General features: G+C 51.9%; 1 protein-coding gene and 1 long non-coding RNA gene across 7 annotated transcripts in view; one reads left to right on the top strand and one right to left on the bottom strand.

Moving 5' to 3' along the window:
- CUX2 (cut like homeobox 2) overlaps nt 1–12,939 on the top strand; it is a 328,467-nt gene that overhangs the window by 270,420 nt on the left and 45,108 nt on the right. For 5 of the 6 annotated variants that reach the window (XM_058425442.1, XM_032168682.2, XM_032168681.2 and 2 more), the window contains 6 exons: nt 1,721–1,769; nt 7,360–7,464; nt 10,034–10,225; nt 10,312–10,370; nt 11,427–11,475; nt 11,569–11,668. In XM_058425442.1, the coding sequence (XP_058281425.1) occupies nt 1,721–1,769; nt 7,360–7,464; nt 10,034–10,225; nt 10,312–10,370; nt 11,427–11,475; nt 11,569–11,668 (554 nt within the window). The remainder of the gene's footprint in view (nt 1–1,720; nt 1,770–7,359; nt 7,465–10,033; nt 10,226–10,311; nt 10,371–11,426; nt 11,476–11,568; nt 11,669–12,939) is intronic. The other variant, XM_032168684.2, reaches the window with a different exon arrangement.
- The window catches only part of LOC116477926 (uncharacterized), a 29,049-nt gene that overhangs the window by 11,452 nt on the left and 4,658 nt on the right, over nt 1–12,939 (bottom strand). The gene's annotated exons all lie outside the window — the stretch shown is intronic.

Here is a 12,939-nt window from a genome sequence, read left to right as displayed (position 1 = left end):
GACCCTCCAGTACTGGCCTCCTCCCTCTGACCCTCCCAGACACACCTCCACCCTTTGGCCCTCCCAGAGAGGCCTCCTCCCTCTGACCCTCCAGTACATGCTTCCACCCTCTGGCCCTCTCAGACACGCCTCCTCCCTCTGACCCTCTCAGACAGGCCTCCTCCCTCTGACCCTACAGTACTTGCCTCCTCCCTCTGACCCTCCAGTACTTGCCTCCTGTGACCCTCCAGTACTTGCCTCCTGTGACCCTCCAGTACTTGCCTCCTCCCTCTGACCCTCCCAGATACGCCTCCACCCTCTGGCCCTCCCAGACAGGCCTTCTCCCTCTGACCCTCCCAGACACGCCTCCTCTCTCTGACCCTCCCAAACACACCTCCTCCCTCTGATCATCCCAGACATGCCTCCACCCTCTGGCCCTCCAGTACTTGTCTCCTCCTTCTGATCCTCCAGGACTTACATCCTCCCTCTGTCCCTCCAGACATGCCTCTTCCCTCTGACCTCTCAGACATGCCTCCTGTTTCTGACTCTTCTCCTTCCTCTGACTCTTGGCTGGAGGCCCCCATTTCATTAAGCACCTCTGCTCCTCACCCCCAAAGGCACACAGCTGTCATTTGCTGTGCCACTCCCACACCACAGCCATAAATAATGTCCTGGGACCTGGGCTGAGCAAGGGGCTGCTTGGTGGGGGCCTCCCCCTTCGCTCTGGCCCCCTGGGACTGTCCCCGCTCCCCAGCTCCACACTCCAATCCTCAGGGGCTGAGAGGCATTCACCTAAATTACTCTGGACTCAAGCGTTTCTTTAGGCTTTAAGAAATCATTCATTCTGCAAACACTTATTGAGCACCTACTGTTTATCCAGTGCTGTTCTGGGTCCTTGGAGGAAACGTGAGAACATGACCCTGTCCTCAGTCAAGGAGAGGAGACAAAAACTGATGTGCAGTGATACATTTGTTCATTCATACATATTGAGCACTCACTGTATGCCCAGCACTGTTCTTGGCACATGGCAAATGCTACAAAAGGAAGAACTGGGGATGGGAAAAGAGAATGACAAGCAGGGGTGGGTCCTTTATCCAGGTAGTCAGGGAGAACTCCCTGGAGGAGGTGGCTTTCAGAATGAGGAGAAGGCCATGTGAAGAAAGCAGGGAAGGGTGCTCCAGGCAGCAGGAACAGCTTGAGCCAAGGAAGGCCCTAAGCATGCATGAAGCATGTGTGAGGCCTTGAGTCACCAAGTGCTCCCCACATGCCCCCTGCGTCTCCCACCCCCTGCTAACAGAGGGGATGCCTCTCCCAAGCCCCTCCATGCTGGCAGTCTGAAGGGGGCTGGGCAGCGCAGTAAACAAGTGACCACTGGGGACAGTGCAGGGCAGCCTCCCAGGAGAACACTGTGATCAGGGCTTTAAAGCCGGGGGCCATTCTCTTGAGGAAGGGCATTCCAAGCACCACCAGGACAAAGGCTTGGAGGTGGAGTTCAGAGAGTGGCCCCTGAGGGAGAGGGGAGGCCAGGCTGCCCTGAAGAGGTGCAGTGCTGATGCCCTACTCCCTTTTCCTCGAAGCCTAGGCTCTTTTCTCCCCAGCCCAATTTCTCTCCTGTAGCAAGGCTGGAAGGGAGCGCCTTCAGCCCTCCCCTGGGCTCAGGCAGGGGCTGGGGGTGTCAGCAGGGGCAGGGGCCTGGAGCCCGCTGGAAGCCCTTCCTCAGGGCCTCATCTTTGTGTCTCAGGGCAGATGAAGTCGGCCTGATCATGACCAACCTGGAGAAAGCTAATCAGGTGAGGAGGCGCAGTTCCCGCCCATGGGTGCCAGAGGCTCCCTCTGCCTGGGGTGGGGGTCTCGGGCCAGATGAGGAGGAAGGGACTGAGCTTCATCAATATTTATTCAACTGTGGGTCCTGTGCATGCCAAGTGAGGGAGCCAGGAGGAGTCTGGGCCCCAGGCCCTGCCCTCTCCAAGCTCCCAGGGTGGGCCCGGGGTGGGGGTTGGGGTAGGGAATGCAGACAGACACACTTGGAAATAGAGTGCTCCAAGCAGCAACAGGCAGGAAGGGGCCCCTGACCCAGACTGCAGGAGTCCAGGAAGACGTCCTAGAGGAAGGGGTGTGGAGCTAAGACCCAAAGAATAAATGACAGAGTATCTAAGTGGGGCTCCCGCATCCTGCCTTCCTCCAGCTCAGAGGTGCTGCCATCTGGTGGGCAGAGTCAGGCAGGACTTTAAAAGAAGAGCAGCCACAGCCAGGGGGCTCCAGCCCGGAGTCTTGCGTGCCCACCATGTCTGTCCCCCAGCTCCCTGCAATGCCACCAGCCAGAGACATGGCCAGGAGAGGCCAGCAGGGCCTCAAGCCCTCTGTCCCTGGGCTCATCTTCCTGCCTGTGGAGTGGGAGAAGATACCCACCTGCCCTGAGGTCTGCAGGCCCGCACTGTGGCAGGGAGGGAGGTCATTTTCCCCAGGGGCAGTTAAGAAGGGCCTCTTGGAAGACACTTTGAAGCTGGGTTTCAGAGTCTTGATGCTGTCCCCTGAGGGAGGGCAGCCAGGTAGAAGGCTCAGCAGGGGCAGAGGCCCGAGGTGTGGCTCTATGGGCACAGAGTGGGGGCACTCCCTCCTACAGAGGAGACTTGGATAAAAGGGCTGATTCTATGTCCCTGGGAAGCCACCAGAAGGTGCAGGTCTGGGCTGGAAGTGCTAAGACTCTATGAGCCCCTACCCCTATAGAAGCAGTGTCCCTGAGGAGGGTCAGGAAGGCCAAAGACAGGGCCAGGTTACAGTGGTGGTGGTGACCACAGTGGCTTCCCTGAGCTTAGGTCCAGCATATTTTTCTGAACTGATCATTAAGCCCCATTTTGTATAGGCTACATAGCCTTTTTAGTATGATTTTTTGAATAGGTAATGCATTCATGTAGTTCAGAACTCAAGAAGCTACACAAGGGCCTGTCTAGGAAAGTCCAGCTCTCCTCCCAGTTCTCCTCCCCTGCAGCAGCCTCTCTTACCAGCCCCTGGGTTCTCCTTCCAGTGATGGTCAATCCACTCATAAGCCCACAAATATATCTTTTTAGGGGGGGCAAGGGGGACAGGGTCATACTCTGTCGCCCAGGCTGGAGTGCAGTGGCACAATCACGCCTCACTGTAGCCTTCACCTCCCCGGCTTAGGTGATCCTCCCACCTCAGCCTCCCAGGTAACCAGTTAGCTGGGAACAGAGGCGTGTGCCACCACACCATGCTAATTTTTTGTATTCTTTTGTAGAGACGAGGTTTCACCATGTTGCCCAGAATGTATCTATTTTAACCAGCAGCCTCTTTTTGTTGAGACAGGCAGGGTCTCACTTTGTCATCCAGTCTGGAGTGCATTGCTGCGATCACAGCTCACTGCAGCCTCAACCTCTGGGGCTCAAGCAATCCTCCTGCCTCAGCCCCCAAGTAGCTGGGACTACAGGCACGCACCACCACACCCGGCTAATTTTTATATGTTTCGTAGAGATGCGGTTTTGCCATGTTGCCCAGGCTGATCTCAAACTCTTGAACTCAAGCAGTCCACCTTCTGGAGCCTCCCAAAGCACTGGGATCAGAGGTGTGAGCCGCTGTGCCCAGCCACCCCTTTTAAAAACAAAATGATAATATACTATGCATACCATTGTGAACCTTACTTTTTCCCTGTCTATATCTTTGAGCTCCTTCCGTATCAGTATAGAAAGCGATTCCTCCTCTGTTTTACGGCTGTGTGGTGTTCCTCGGCAGGGCGCACCATCGTCTAACCCAGGGGAGGGCAAACTTTCTGTAAAGAGTCAGAGAGTAAATATTTTCAGCTGTGCAATCCATACAGTCTCTGACCAGATTTTCAACTTTGCCATTATAGCATGAAAGCATAGACAATATGTAAGTGAATGAGCATGGCTGTATTCCAATAAAACTTTATAAGAATGGGCAAGACTGCACACAATGGCTCATGCCTCTAATCCCAACACTCTGGGAGGCCGAGGTGGGATGATCACTTGAGCCCAGGAGTTTGAGACCAGCCTGGGAAACATAGGGAGACCCCATCTCTACAAAAAATTTAAAAACTATCCAGGCATGGTGGTGTACGCCTGTAGTCCCAGCTACTCAGGAGGCTGAGGTGGGAGGATCACCTGAGCCCAGGGAGATGGAGGCTGCAATGAGCTATGATCACACTACTGCATTCCAGCCTGGACAACAGAGTGAGACCCTATCTCAAAAAAAAAAAATTCATCTTATAGTATTTGGAATAGGAAGCACTTCTAATAATGTTTCTCCTGAGTCCAAAACTAAAACCCACACATTATAGAGACGTATAGAGAAGAAAATAAATGTCACTGTATTAGGTTTTTAATCTTTGTATTAATACTCTTTTAATGAGAATGCTGGGGTACAGCAGATCCATATTATTACTTACAGGATAATAACCACACCAGTTTGCCCCGATTCTTACACCTGGGGTGAGAAAATGAGAACCAGCTGTCATCCCACATGTACTTAAGTTTGTATTCTAGGCGAGGACCACCCCAATTCTGAATCTAGGTGGTTATGTAGGAGAGGGACCTTCTGAGAGAGGAAGGGAAAGAATCTACCTCCCAAATGTCATGTGGATAGAGACAAGGACCCTGGCTTTTAGCCTTTGGAATGTAAACACATCTCTGGAGGGGGAGGTAAGACTAGTAGCTTTTTTTTTTTTCTTTTCCAAGAGACAGGGTCCAGCTCTGTCACCCAGACTGGAGTGCTGTGGCAAGATCCTAGCTTACTGCAGCCTCAAACTCCTGGGCTCAAGGGATCCTCCCAAGTAGCAAGGACTACAGGCTCACACCACCACACCTGTAACTTTTTGTTGTTGTCAAGATGGTGTCTTGCTATGTTGCCCAAGCTGGTCTCAAACTCATGGTCTCAAGCAATCCTCTCACAGTCCTGGAATTACAGGCATGAGCCACCATGCCCAGCCCCAGCTAATTGCTTAAAAACCCATCTTTACTGTTCAGGGGCTGTCTCCATGATGTGGGTCTCACCCACCCTTGATGTCTAAACACATAAACCTCCAGGGAAGGAAACCTCTGGAGTTCTCAGTAGCTAATCAGCCATGAGTTGAATTTTCAAGGCTTGTCCTTTAGTCCAGATCTCAACTTTCAATCAGATATGCTCAGAGTGCCCTAACTGTACAGAAACATAAAAATATTTCCTTTGCAGTCCCACACACCAGGAAACTCTTCCTAAAACAAAATTGACTTGAACCATTTCTGGAATAAGGCAAGATACGTATAAATAAATAATAAATTCAAATGTGAACATGAATGTGTGTGGGTCTCAATATGCATACACTGGGCATAGCATCCTGATTGTCAAGGTCATTGTGTAGTTAAACATAATCACTATGACCTGCATTACTGGCCAAAGGCAAAAATACAGCCACAGCTCTTTTAATTCTCTAAGTAATGGCTCAAGTAATATACCCTCATGATGTTAACAAAGTTAACCAATTATTGATGCATTTATATGTGCCAGGCACCAAGCAAATATATCTACCAAATTGCATTTGGCCAAACCACTTCATTTGCAGAACAACCCTATGAGATAGTTGCCTTTATAATCCCCACTTTATTAATAGGGAAACCGAGGCTGGGGAGATGAAGCCTCTTGCCTAAGATCGCATAACCGGAAAGTTGCAAAGTCAGAATGTGAGCCCAGATTTCTCTCCAAAGCCACAAGATTAAATGTATTAACATTTGAGTGCTTCCTTCCGGGTAGAAATTTTTGAAGAGTTAAGATCTACCAGCTGGGTGTGGTGGCTCATGCCTGTAATCCCAGCACTTTTGGGAGGCCAAGGTGGGTGGATTGCTTGAGCCCAGGAGTTAGAGACCAGCCTGGCCAACATGGAAAAACCCCGTCTCTACTAAAAATACAAAAAGTAGACAGACCTGGCGGCACACACCTGTAATCCCAGCTACTCAGGAAGCTGAGGCAGGAGAATTGCTTGAACCCAGGAGGCAGAGGTTGCAGTGAGCCGAGATCGCGCCACTGCACTCCAGCCTGGGCAACAAAGCAAGACTCTGTCTTAAGAAAAAAAGAAAAAAAAGAAAAGAAAAGAAAAAGAAATCTACCAGCTGGGCACAGTAGCTCATGCCTGTAATCCCAGCACTTTGGGAAGCCAAGGCAAGTGGGTTGCTTGAACCCAGGAGTTCAAGACCAGCCTAGCCAACATGGCAAAACCCATCTCTACTAAAACTACAAAGATTAACTGGTCGTGGTGGTGCACACCTGTAATCCCAGTTACTCAGGAGGCTGAGATGCGAGGATCAATTGAGCCCAGGAGTTGGAGGTTGCTGTGAGCCCTGATTGCACTACTGTACTCCAGCCTGGGTGACAGAGCGAGACCCTGTCTCAAAAAAAAAAAAAAAAAAAAAAAAAAAATCTACCATAGACTCAGTTTAGTGAACTGCTGCATTCTGATTTTAACCACTCAAAACCTCTTTGTGTTAGATGTTTTCATTGCCCCCCATTTCAAAAAGAGAAACTGAGCCGGGCACGATGGCTCACTCCTGTAATCCCAGCACTTTGGGAGGCTGAAGTGAGCAGATCACCTGAGGTCAGGCAAGACCAGCCTGGCCAACATGGTGAAACCCCATCTCTACTAAAAATACAAAAAATAGCTGGGTATGGTGGTGTGCACCTGTAATCCCAGCTACTTGGGAGGCTGAGGCAGGAAAATCTCGTAAACCCAGGAGGGGGAGCTTGCAGTGAGCAAAGAATGTGCCACTGCACTCCAGCCTGGTTGACAGAGTGAGACTCTATCTCAAAAAAAAAAAAAAAGAAAGAAAAGAAACTGAGACCCAGGGAGAGGAAGTGACTTGCCCATGGGCTGCAATAGCCTGTGGCCTGGGAAAGCACTTTTGCAGATGCCATGTCTGGGACTCATTCCATACCAGGTGGCATGAGAGTTGGAACAGCTCTTGCCTTCAGACTAGCCAGGCCTGAAGTTAACATGGCAGACAGAAGTATCTAGAAATGTGTGAAAACCTGCCAGTTCCACCCAGACAGCCTCTCTCAACCTGCCTTCATAGAGCAGGAATGTTCTGACTCCTCTGGGGGTCCCAGGCACCCCACGAGAACCCAGAACCTCCTCAGAGGGGCATTTCTTCCTGTCCTCTCAGCTCAGGAGTAACCCCAGAGGCTGCTATTTCTTGTTCCCAGCCCAGACAGGGCTCTGTGACTGGTCTTCATAGCTCCAGGACAGGGTCCGGGACTAGGAAGGCAGGACCTGAGGCCCTCGGAGGTCTGCCTCCCCAACCCCTGCCTGAAACAGTGCAGGGAGAAGGCGGAAGTGCAGAGTGGGCTCACCTCTCGCCCACACTGTCCCCTTCTTCCCAGCGAGCTGAGGCTGCCCAGCGGGAGGTGGAAAGTCTCCGGGAACAGCTGGCCTCTGTCAACAGCTCCATCCGCCTGGCTTGCTGCTCTCCCCAGGGGCCCAGTGGGGTAAGGATGGGGTTGGGGAAGTGAGCAGGGAGGGCAGAGGGAAAGATCGGGAATGGCTGAGTTTGCAGGTTTCAGCATGTGGGCAACACTTTGTGGTTGATTGCATGCATCCATTTGAAACTGGGAGTGTGAATGTGTGTGGGTCTCTGTGCATACAGTGAGCGTAATCACTATGACCTGCTACACCAGCTGAGGATAAAAATACAGCTACAGTTCTTTACTTTTCAAGCCCACGTTTCCATATACGCTTTATTACCAGGAGTTCCAGTATCTTCTTTTGGAGGCCTCCCTTACCCCCAGTTGTCCAAGAATGCCAGGAACTTCCTCAGACCAAAGATCATTCTGATTTCCAGATGCACCAGCAAAGACATGGGGGAGAGGGAGTTTGAGGCAATACAGCAGCATGCAGTTTTGGTGGATGCCACCAGGTGTCGCTGTTGAACACTGGTCATAGCAGCTTGGTGGATGCCCGGGATGGTGATGCCCCTGCTGGTTTTCAGTCCCAAAACTGGGTACTTTTAGGAGTGTGAGCCAGCCAACATATCAATAGGCAGTCATCACCAGGACTGCAGTGGGGCCACATACCAAGATAAAATTTAACATTCATACTCAGCCATTGGTTTCCATAGCATGCCAGGTGATTCTAGGGGGATTTCCCACCCCAGCCACATGCTGTGAAGAGCCAGTCTTCGGTGATCAACCCTGAGGTTCTTGTGTTAGGCCTGATTAATCAATTCATCTTTCTCTTTCCTCCTGGTTTGTGCCTCTTTGGGGTCCTGGTGTCATTTCTTGACAAGAGACTTTCATCAAAGCCACCCCAACCTACCATTCTGTCCTATAGACTTGGGTTCATTATGTGAATTGGTCTGCCTTATTTCCAGATCTCTACATACCAAGGGGTGGGATTCATGATTCCTTACATAATAACAGGTCTGCTCCAGGGTGACTTCCCTCTCCACCCATGAACCTGAACTTGCGAGCATAATTTTCACTTCACCTGACACCCATATATACAGGCCCAGGTGTCTATGTCTCTCTTTCTGTTTGAATATTGGAATGAGTCTCTATGAATGTGTTACTGTGTATGTGTGTCTCTAACTTGTGACCTTTGGGCAACTGACTGTATTCTTAATCTGACTGTGCCTCAGTTTCCTCATCTGTACAAGTAACATCTACTTTATAGGGTTATTAAAAGGATTACATGAGTCAGGCATGGTGGCACATGCCTGTAGTCCCAGCCACTTAGGAGGCTGAGGCAGGAAGATCACTTGAGCCCAGGAGTTTGAGTCCAGCCTGGGCAACACAGCAAGATCCTGTCTCTGAAAAAAAAATGGACTACATGTAAAGTGCCTAAAATGGTGCTTGGGTCATTGTATATGCTCACTAAGTACTTGATGCTACTGTTATAATTATTAATGTGTCTGGTGTGTCTGGGGTGTTTTTGCTCATGAGAGCATGTGGCTTCTTTGAGCACGTGCATGTCTGTTGTGTGTGATGATGTGTCCTTGTGAGTGTCTCTCTTTGATGCGTGTGTATGTGTGTGTGTGTGTCAGCATATTTGGGAAAGTGCATGTGTTAGTGTGTGCTGTGGCTATAGATGTGTCCTTGTGTGTCAGCCTGTGTCTGTGTCCCAGGAGATTCTGTGTTTGTCCATGTGCCTGGGTGACGGCATAACACAGAGAGAGTGAACACAGGAGAGAGAGGCTGTGTGGAGAGAGATGGAGAGTGAGAGCCCATGAGGATGCCTCATAGAGGAATTTGCCAATGGTTCTTAATTAACCCCCGTGGAACCCGGCAAATGCCTGTGCTAATCAGCCCCAGGGAACTTTGCTGGTTTGGGGGGTGTGCTTTTCTGAGCACAACAGTGGCACTCGATGCTAATTAATTTAATGTATTAATGGCATCCGCTTCCTGTTTTAATTGGCATTTATCTCCATGGAAGAAAGCTGGGGTTGGGTTGGGGCTTTTTGTTTGTTTGGTTTTTTTTTTTTTAATGTTTCTTAGATTTATTTGTAACTAAGCCTGACATCAGCCTGACTTCAGGTTCCTCAAACAGCAACCTCTCCATCTTCATCCAGGACAGAGGGGCCATTTCCTAAAATGTGGAGAAGCCATGGGTCTTGGGGCTATCGGCAAATTAGGCAGAGGAAGGAGCCGCCCATAACGTGGTCCGCGGCTCCAAGGTGTCAAGTCTAATCCTGAGGGTCCCTTAGTGCCTAGAATGAGGACATCCTCCTGGAGCAGGAGCCAGACTTGCGCAAGAAACTCAAACTTTTGCCTATGCTGTTTCCTCTGGGCCGAGCGCCCAATCCCCAACCCCAGCTGACTACTTCCTTTTGTCATGGCTGTTCTTTTTTAATAAATCTTTTAATCAAAGTGTAACAATACATAAGGAAAAGTGTACAAGTCGTAAGTATACAGCACTTTGAATTTTTCAACACAAGCACACCCCATACCATCATCCAGATCAACAAATTTGCATTCTGCTTGGGATTCAGGGGTGGGGAGGCCAGACCTGTGGACCCCCGTCCCTCACCTCTCAGCCCCTCAAAGACCCCTTTGCCTGCAGGATAAGGTGAATTTCGCTCTGTGCTCGGGCCCTCGGCTGGAGGCCGCGCTGGCCTCCAAGGACAGGGAGATCCTGCGGCTGCTGAAGGACGTGCAGCACCTCCAGAGCTCGCTGCAGGAGCTGGAGGAGGCATCCGCCAACCAGATCGCCGACCTGGAGCGGCAGCTCACGGCCAAGTCCGAGGCCATAGAAGTGGGTCCTGGGGAGGAGGCAGGCGGGCCTGCAGCCCCATGCAGAAGCACACAGACCAGCCTCACCATCTTTCTTTGCTCTTCTAGAAGCTGGAAGAGAAGCTCCAGGCCCAGTCTGACTATGAGGAAATTAAAACGGAGCTGAGGTACCATGTGGGGTGGGGCTCCACAGACCCCCAGCGCTCTTCCCTGGCCAGGAGCTCTTGGCAAAGTTCATCATCTTCCTCCCTCCTACTAAACCCCATTTGTTCTTCTCTCCACTAACACTGTGGATATCAAACCTTAACCATCCTCAGGCCGGGTGCAGTGGCTCATCCCTGTAATCCCAACACTTTGGGAGGCCCAGGCAGGAGGATCGCTTGAGGTCAGGAGTTTGAGACCAGCCTGGGCAACAATGGGGAGACCCCATCTCTGTGAGAAAAAACAATTTTAATTAGCCAGGAGTGGTGGTGGTGCGTGCTGTAGTCCCAGCCACTCAGGAGGCTGATCTGGCCACTCAGGAGGCTGATGTGGGAGGATTGCTTGAGCCTGAGAGGTCAAGGCTGCAGTGAGCTGTGGTGGCACCACTGCACTCCAGCCTGGACAACACAGTGAGACCCTGTCTCAAAAACAAAACAGAACGAAATTCAGCCATCTTCAGTCCTTTTCCATCAAGAGTTGCCTGTATGGGCAGGTCACCTGAGGTCAGGAGTTCAAAACCAGCCTGGCCAACATGGCAAAACCCCATCTCTACTAAAAATACAAAAATTAGCCAGATGTGGTGGCGCGCACCTGTAGTCCCAGCTACTTGAGAGGCTGAGGCAGGAGAATCGCTTGAACCCAGGAGGCAGAGATTGTACCACTGCACTCCAGCCTGGGTGACAGAGTGAGATTCCATCTCAAAGGGAAAAAAAAAAAGCTGCCTGTAGACCATACAAGGGAACTTATTATGGGCATGGTAACTGGGAGGTGATTCATTAACCAGCTAAACTCAGGCTGGCCAGAATGGGGTCAGTTCAGGCAGCACCCCTCCAGGTAACATTGCCATCTGTTAATGAGCCTGCTACTTCAGGCCTGGGGTTGCAATGACTCTGGAATTAATGGGGTTCCGGGGAATGGAGCAGTCATTGTCAGGGAGGTAAGCCGGGTCAGTGCCTCTTGCAAGACCTCTCCTCCAGCCCGGGGGCTGGCTGACCTCAGACCCTCTCCACTTGCTCTGGCAGCATCCTGAAAGCCATGAAGCTGGCCTCCAGCACCTGCAGCCTCCCCCAGGTAAGTGTCTCTGCCACCATCCCTGCAGGGCAGGCTGCCCCAGTGAGCCTTCTGCCCACCAGGTGCCCTCTCAACCTGCCTCTTGTCTCCTAGGGCATGGCCAAGCCCGAAGACTCACTGCTTATTGCAAAGGAGGCCTTCTTCCCCACGCAGAAATTCCTTCTGGAGAAGCCCAGCCTCCTGGCCAGCCCTGGTAGGGGAGGAGGATACTCTGGGGCTGAAGGCTGGGGCGGGGGCTGCCTGTGGGTCTCTGGCCTTCTCATGCCCAAGGACCACTGCCTTCCATGCAGGCAGGAGAGCAACAGAAAAACAGGTGTGCATTGATTTGGCACCTGCTGTATGCCTGTCCTGCAGGGCGTCCGCAAACATCCACGTCACGTTGGGGTCACACAGCTGGCTTGGGCCCTTCCAAGGCCCCCTAAAGAGCTCCACTCCCCACTGAGCCTTCTTGAGCTGCAGGGGCTTTCATGAAGAGGTCACAGGGGGACGAGCAGGGCATTGTCATTACACCCCCCACAGCCGACCACTGCGGGAGAGCAGGAGGCTGCGGACATGATCACCCCGTCAGCCACCCGCTGACCTTTTTTTTTTTTTGAGAGCGAGTCTCTCTCTGTCGCCCAGGCTGGAATGCAGTGGTGTGATCTCGGCTCACTGCAGCCTCCGCCTCCTGGGTTCAAGCAATTCTCCTGCCTCGGCCTCCTGAGTAGCTGGAATTACAAGCATGCACCACCACACCCGGCTAATTTTTATATTTTTAGCAGAGACGGGGTTTCATCACCTTGGCCAGGCTGGTCTCAAACTCTTGACCTCAGGTGATCCGCCCGCCTCAGCCTCCCACAGTGCTGAGATTACAGGCATGAGCCATCGCACCCGGCCACCCACTGACCTTTTAGCCTTGTGACCCCAGGCAGGACTCTGTGCTGCCTCTGTTTCCTCATCCGTAAAATGGGTGTGACCTTGGGGCCCACTTCATGGGTGCCGTGTAGGTCTAGTGAGTCAGCTCTAGGGTGGGTGCCCAGCAAGGGCCCATCTGCAGGTGGTGGCAAGTTCGACTTCCCGCCCCAGGCCAAGGTGCTGGGCCCGTAGCAAGTTCTCAGCTGATGCTCTTGGTGATGGGGGTGGGGCGCTCCCCAGAACTGGCATTTGGACCGGGCCTGGAAGAGTGGGAGTTGGAGAATGGAGGGGGTAGGGCAGAAACAGCCAAGGTCGGCGCTTCCAGCTGCTGGACGCCTATAGCACTGCTCCCCACCCCCACCTCCCCACCAACCCCTACCCTCCTCCTCCTCCTTCCTTCCTCTATTTCTGACTTTCTGTCTCTATATATGTCTCTGTCTCTCTCTCTCTCTTCCCCCCGCCAACCCTCTCCCCACCCCACTCTGTCACGTGGTTTTTCTCTCGTCTCTTTGTCTCTTTATCTCTCTCTCTCTGTCCCTCTCATGTGGTTTCTCTCTCTGTCTCTCTCAT

This window comes from Hylobates moloch, unplaced genomic scaffold (assembly GCF_009828535.3).
Source record: "Hylobates moloch isolate HMO894 unplaced genomic scaffold, HMol_V3 SCAFFOLD_12, whole genome shotgun sequence".
NCBI lineage: Eukaryota > Metazoa > Chordata > Mammalia > Primates > Hylobatidae > Hylobates > Hylobates moloch.
Note: the sequence above shows the minus strand (reverse complement) of the source record. Positions and strands in the feature narration are given on the sequence as shown.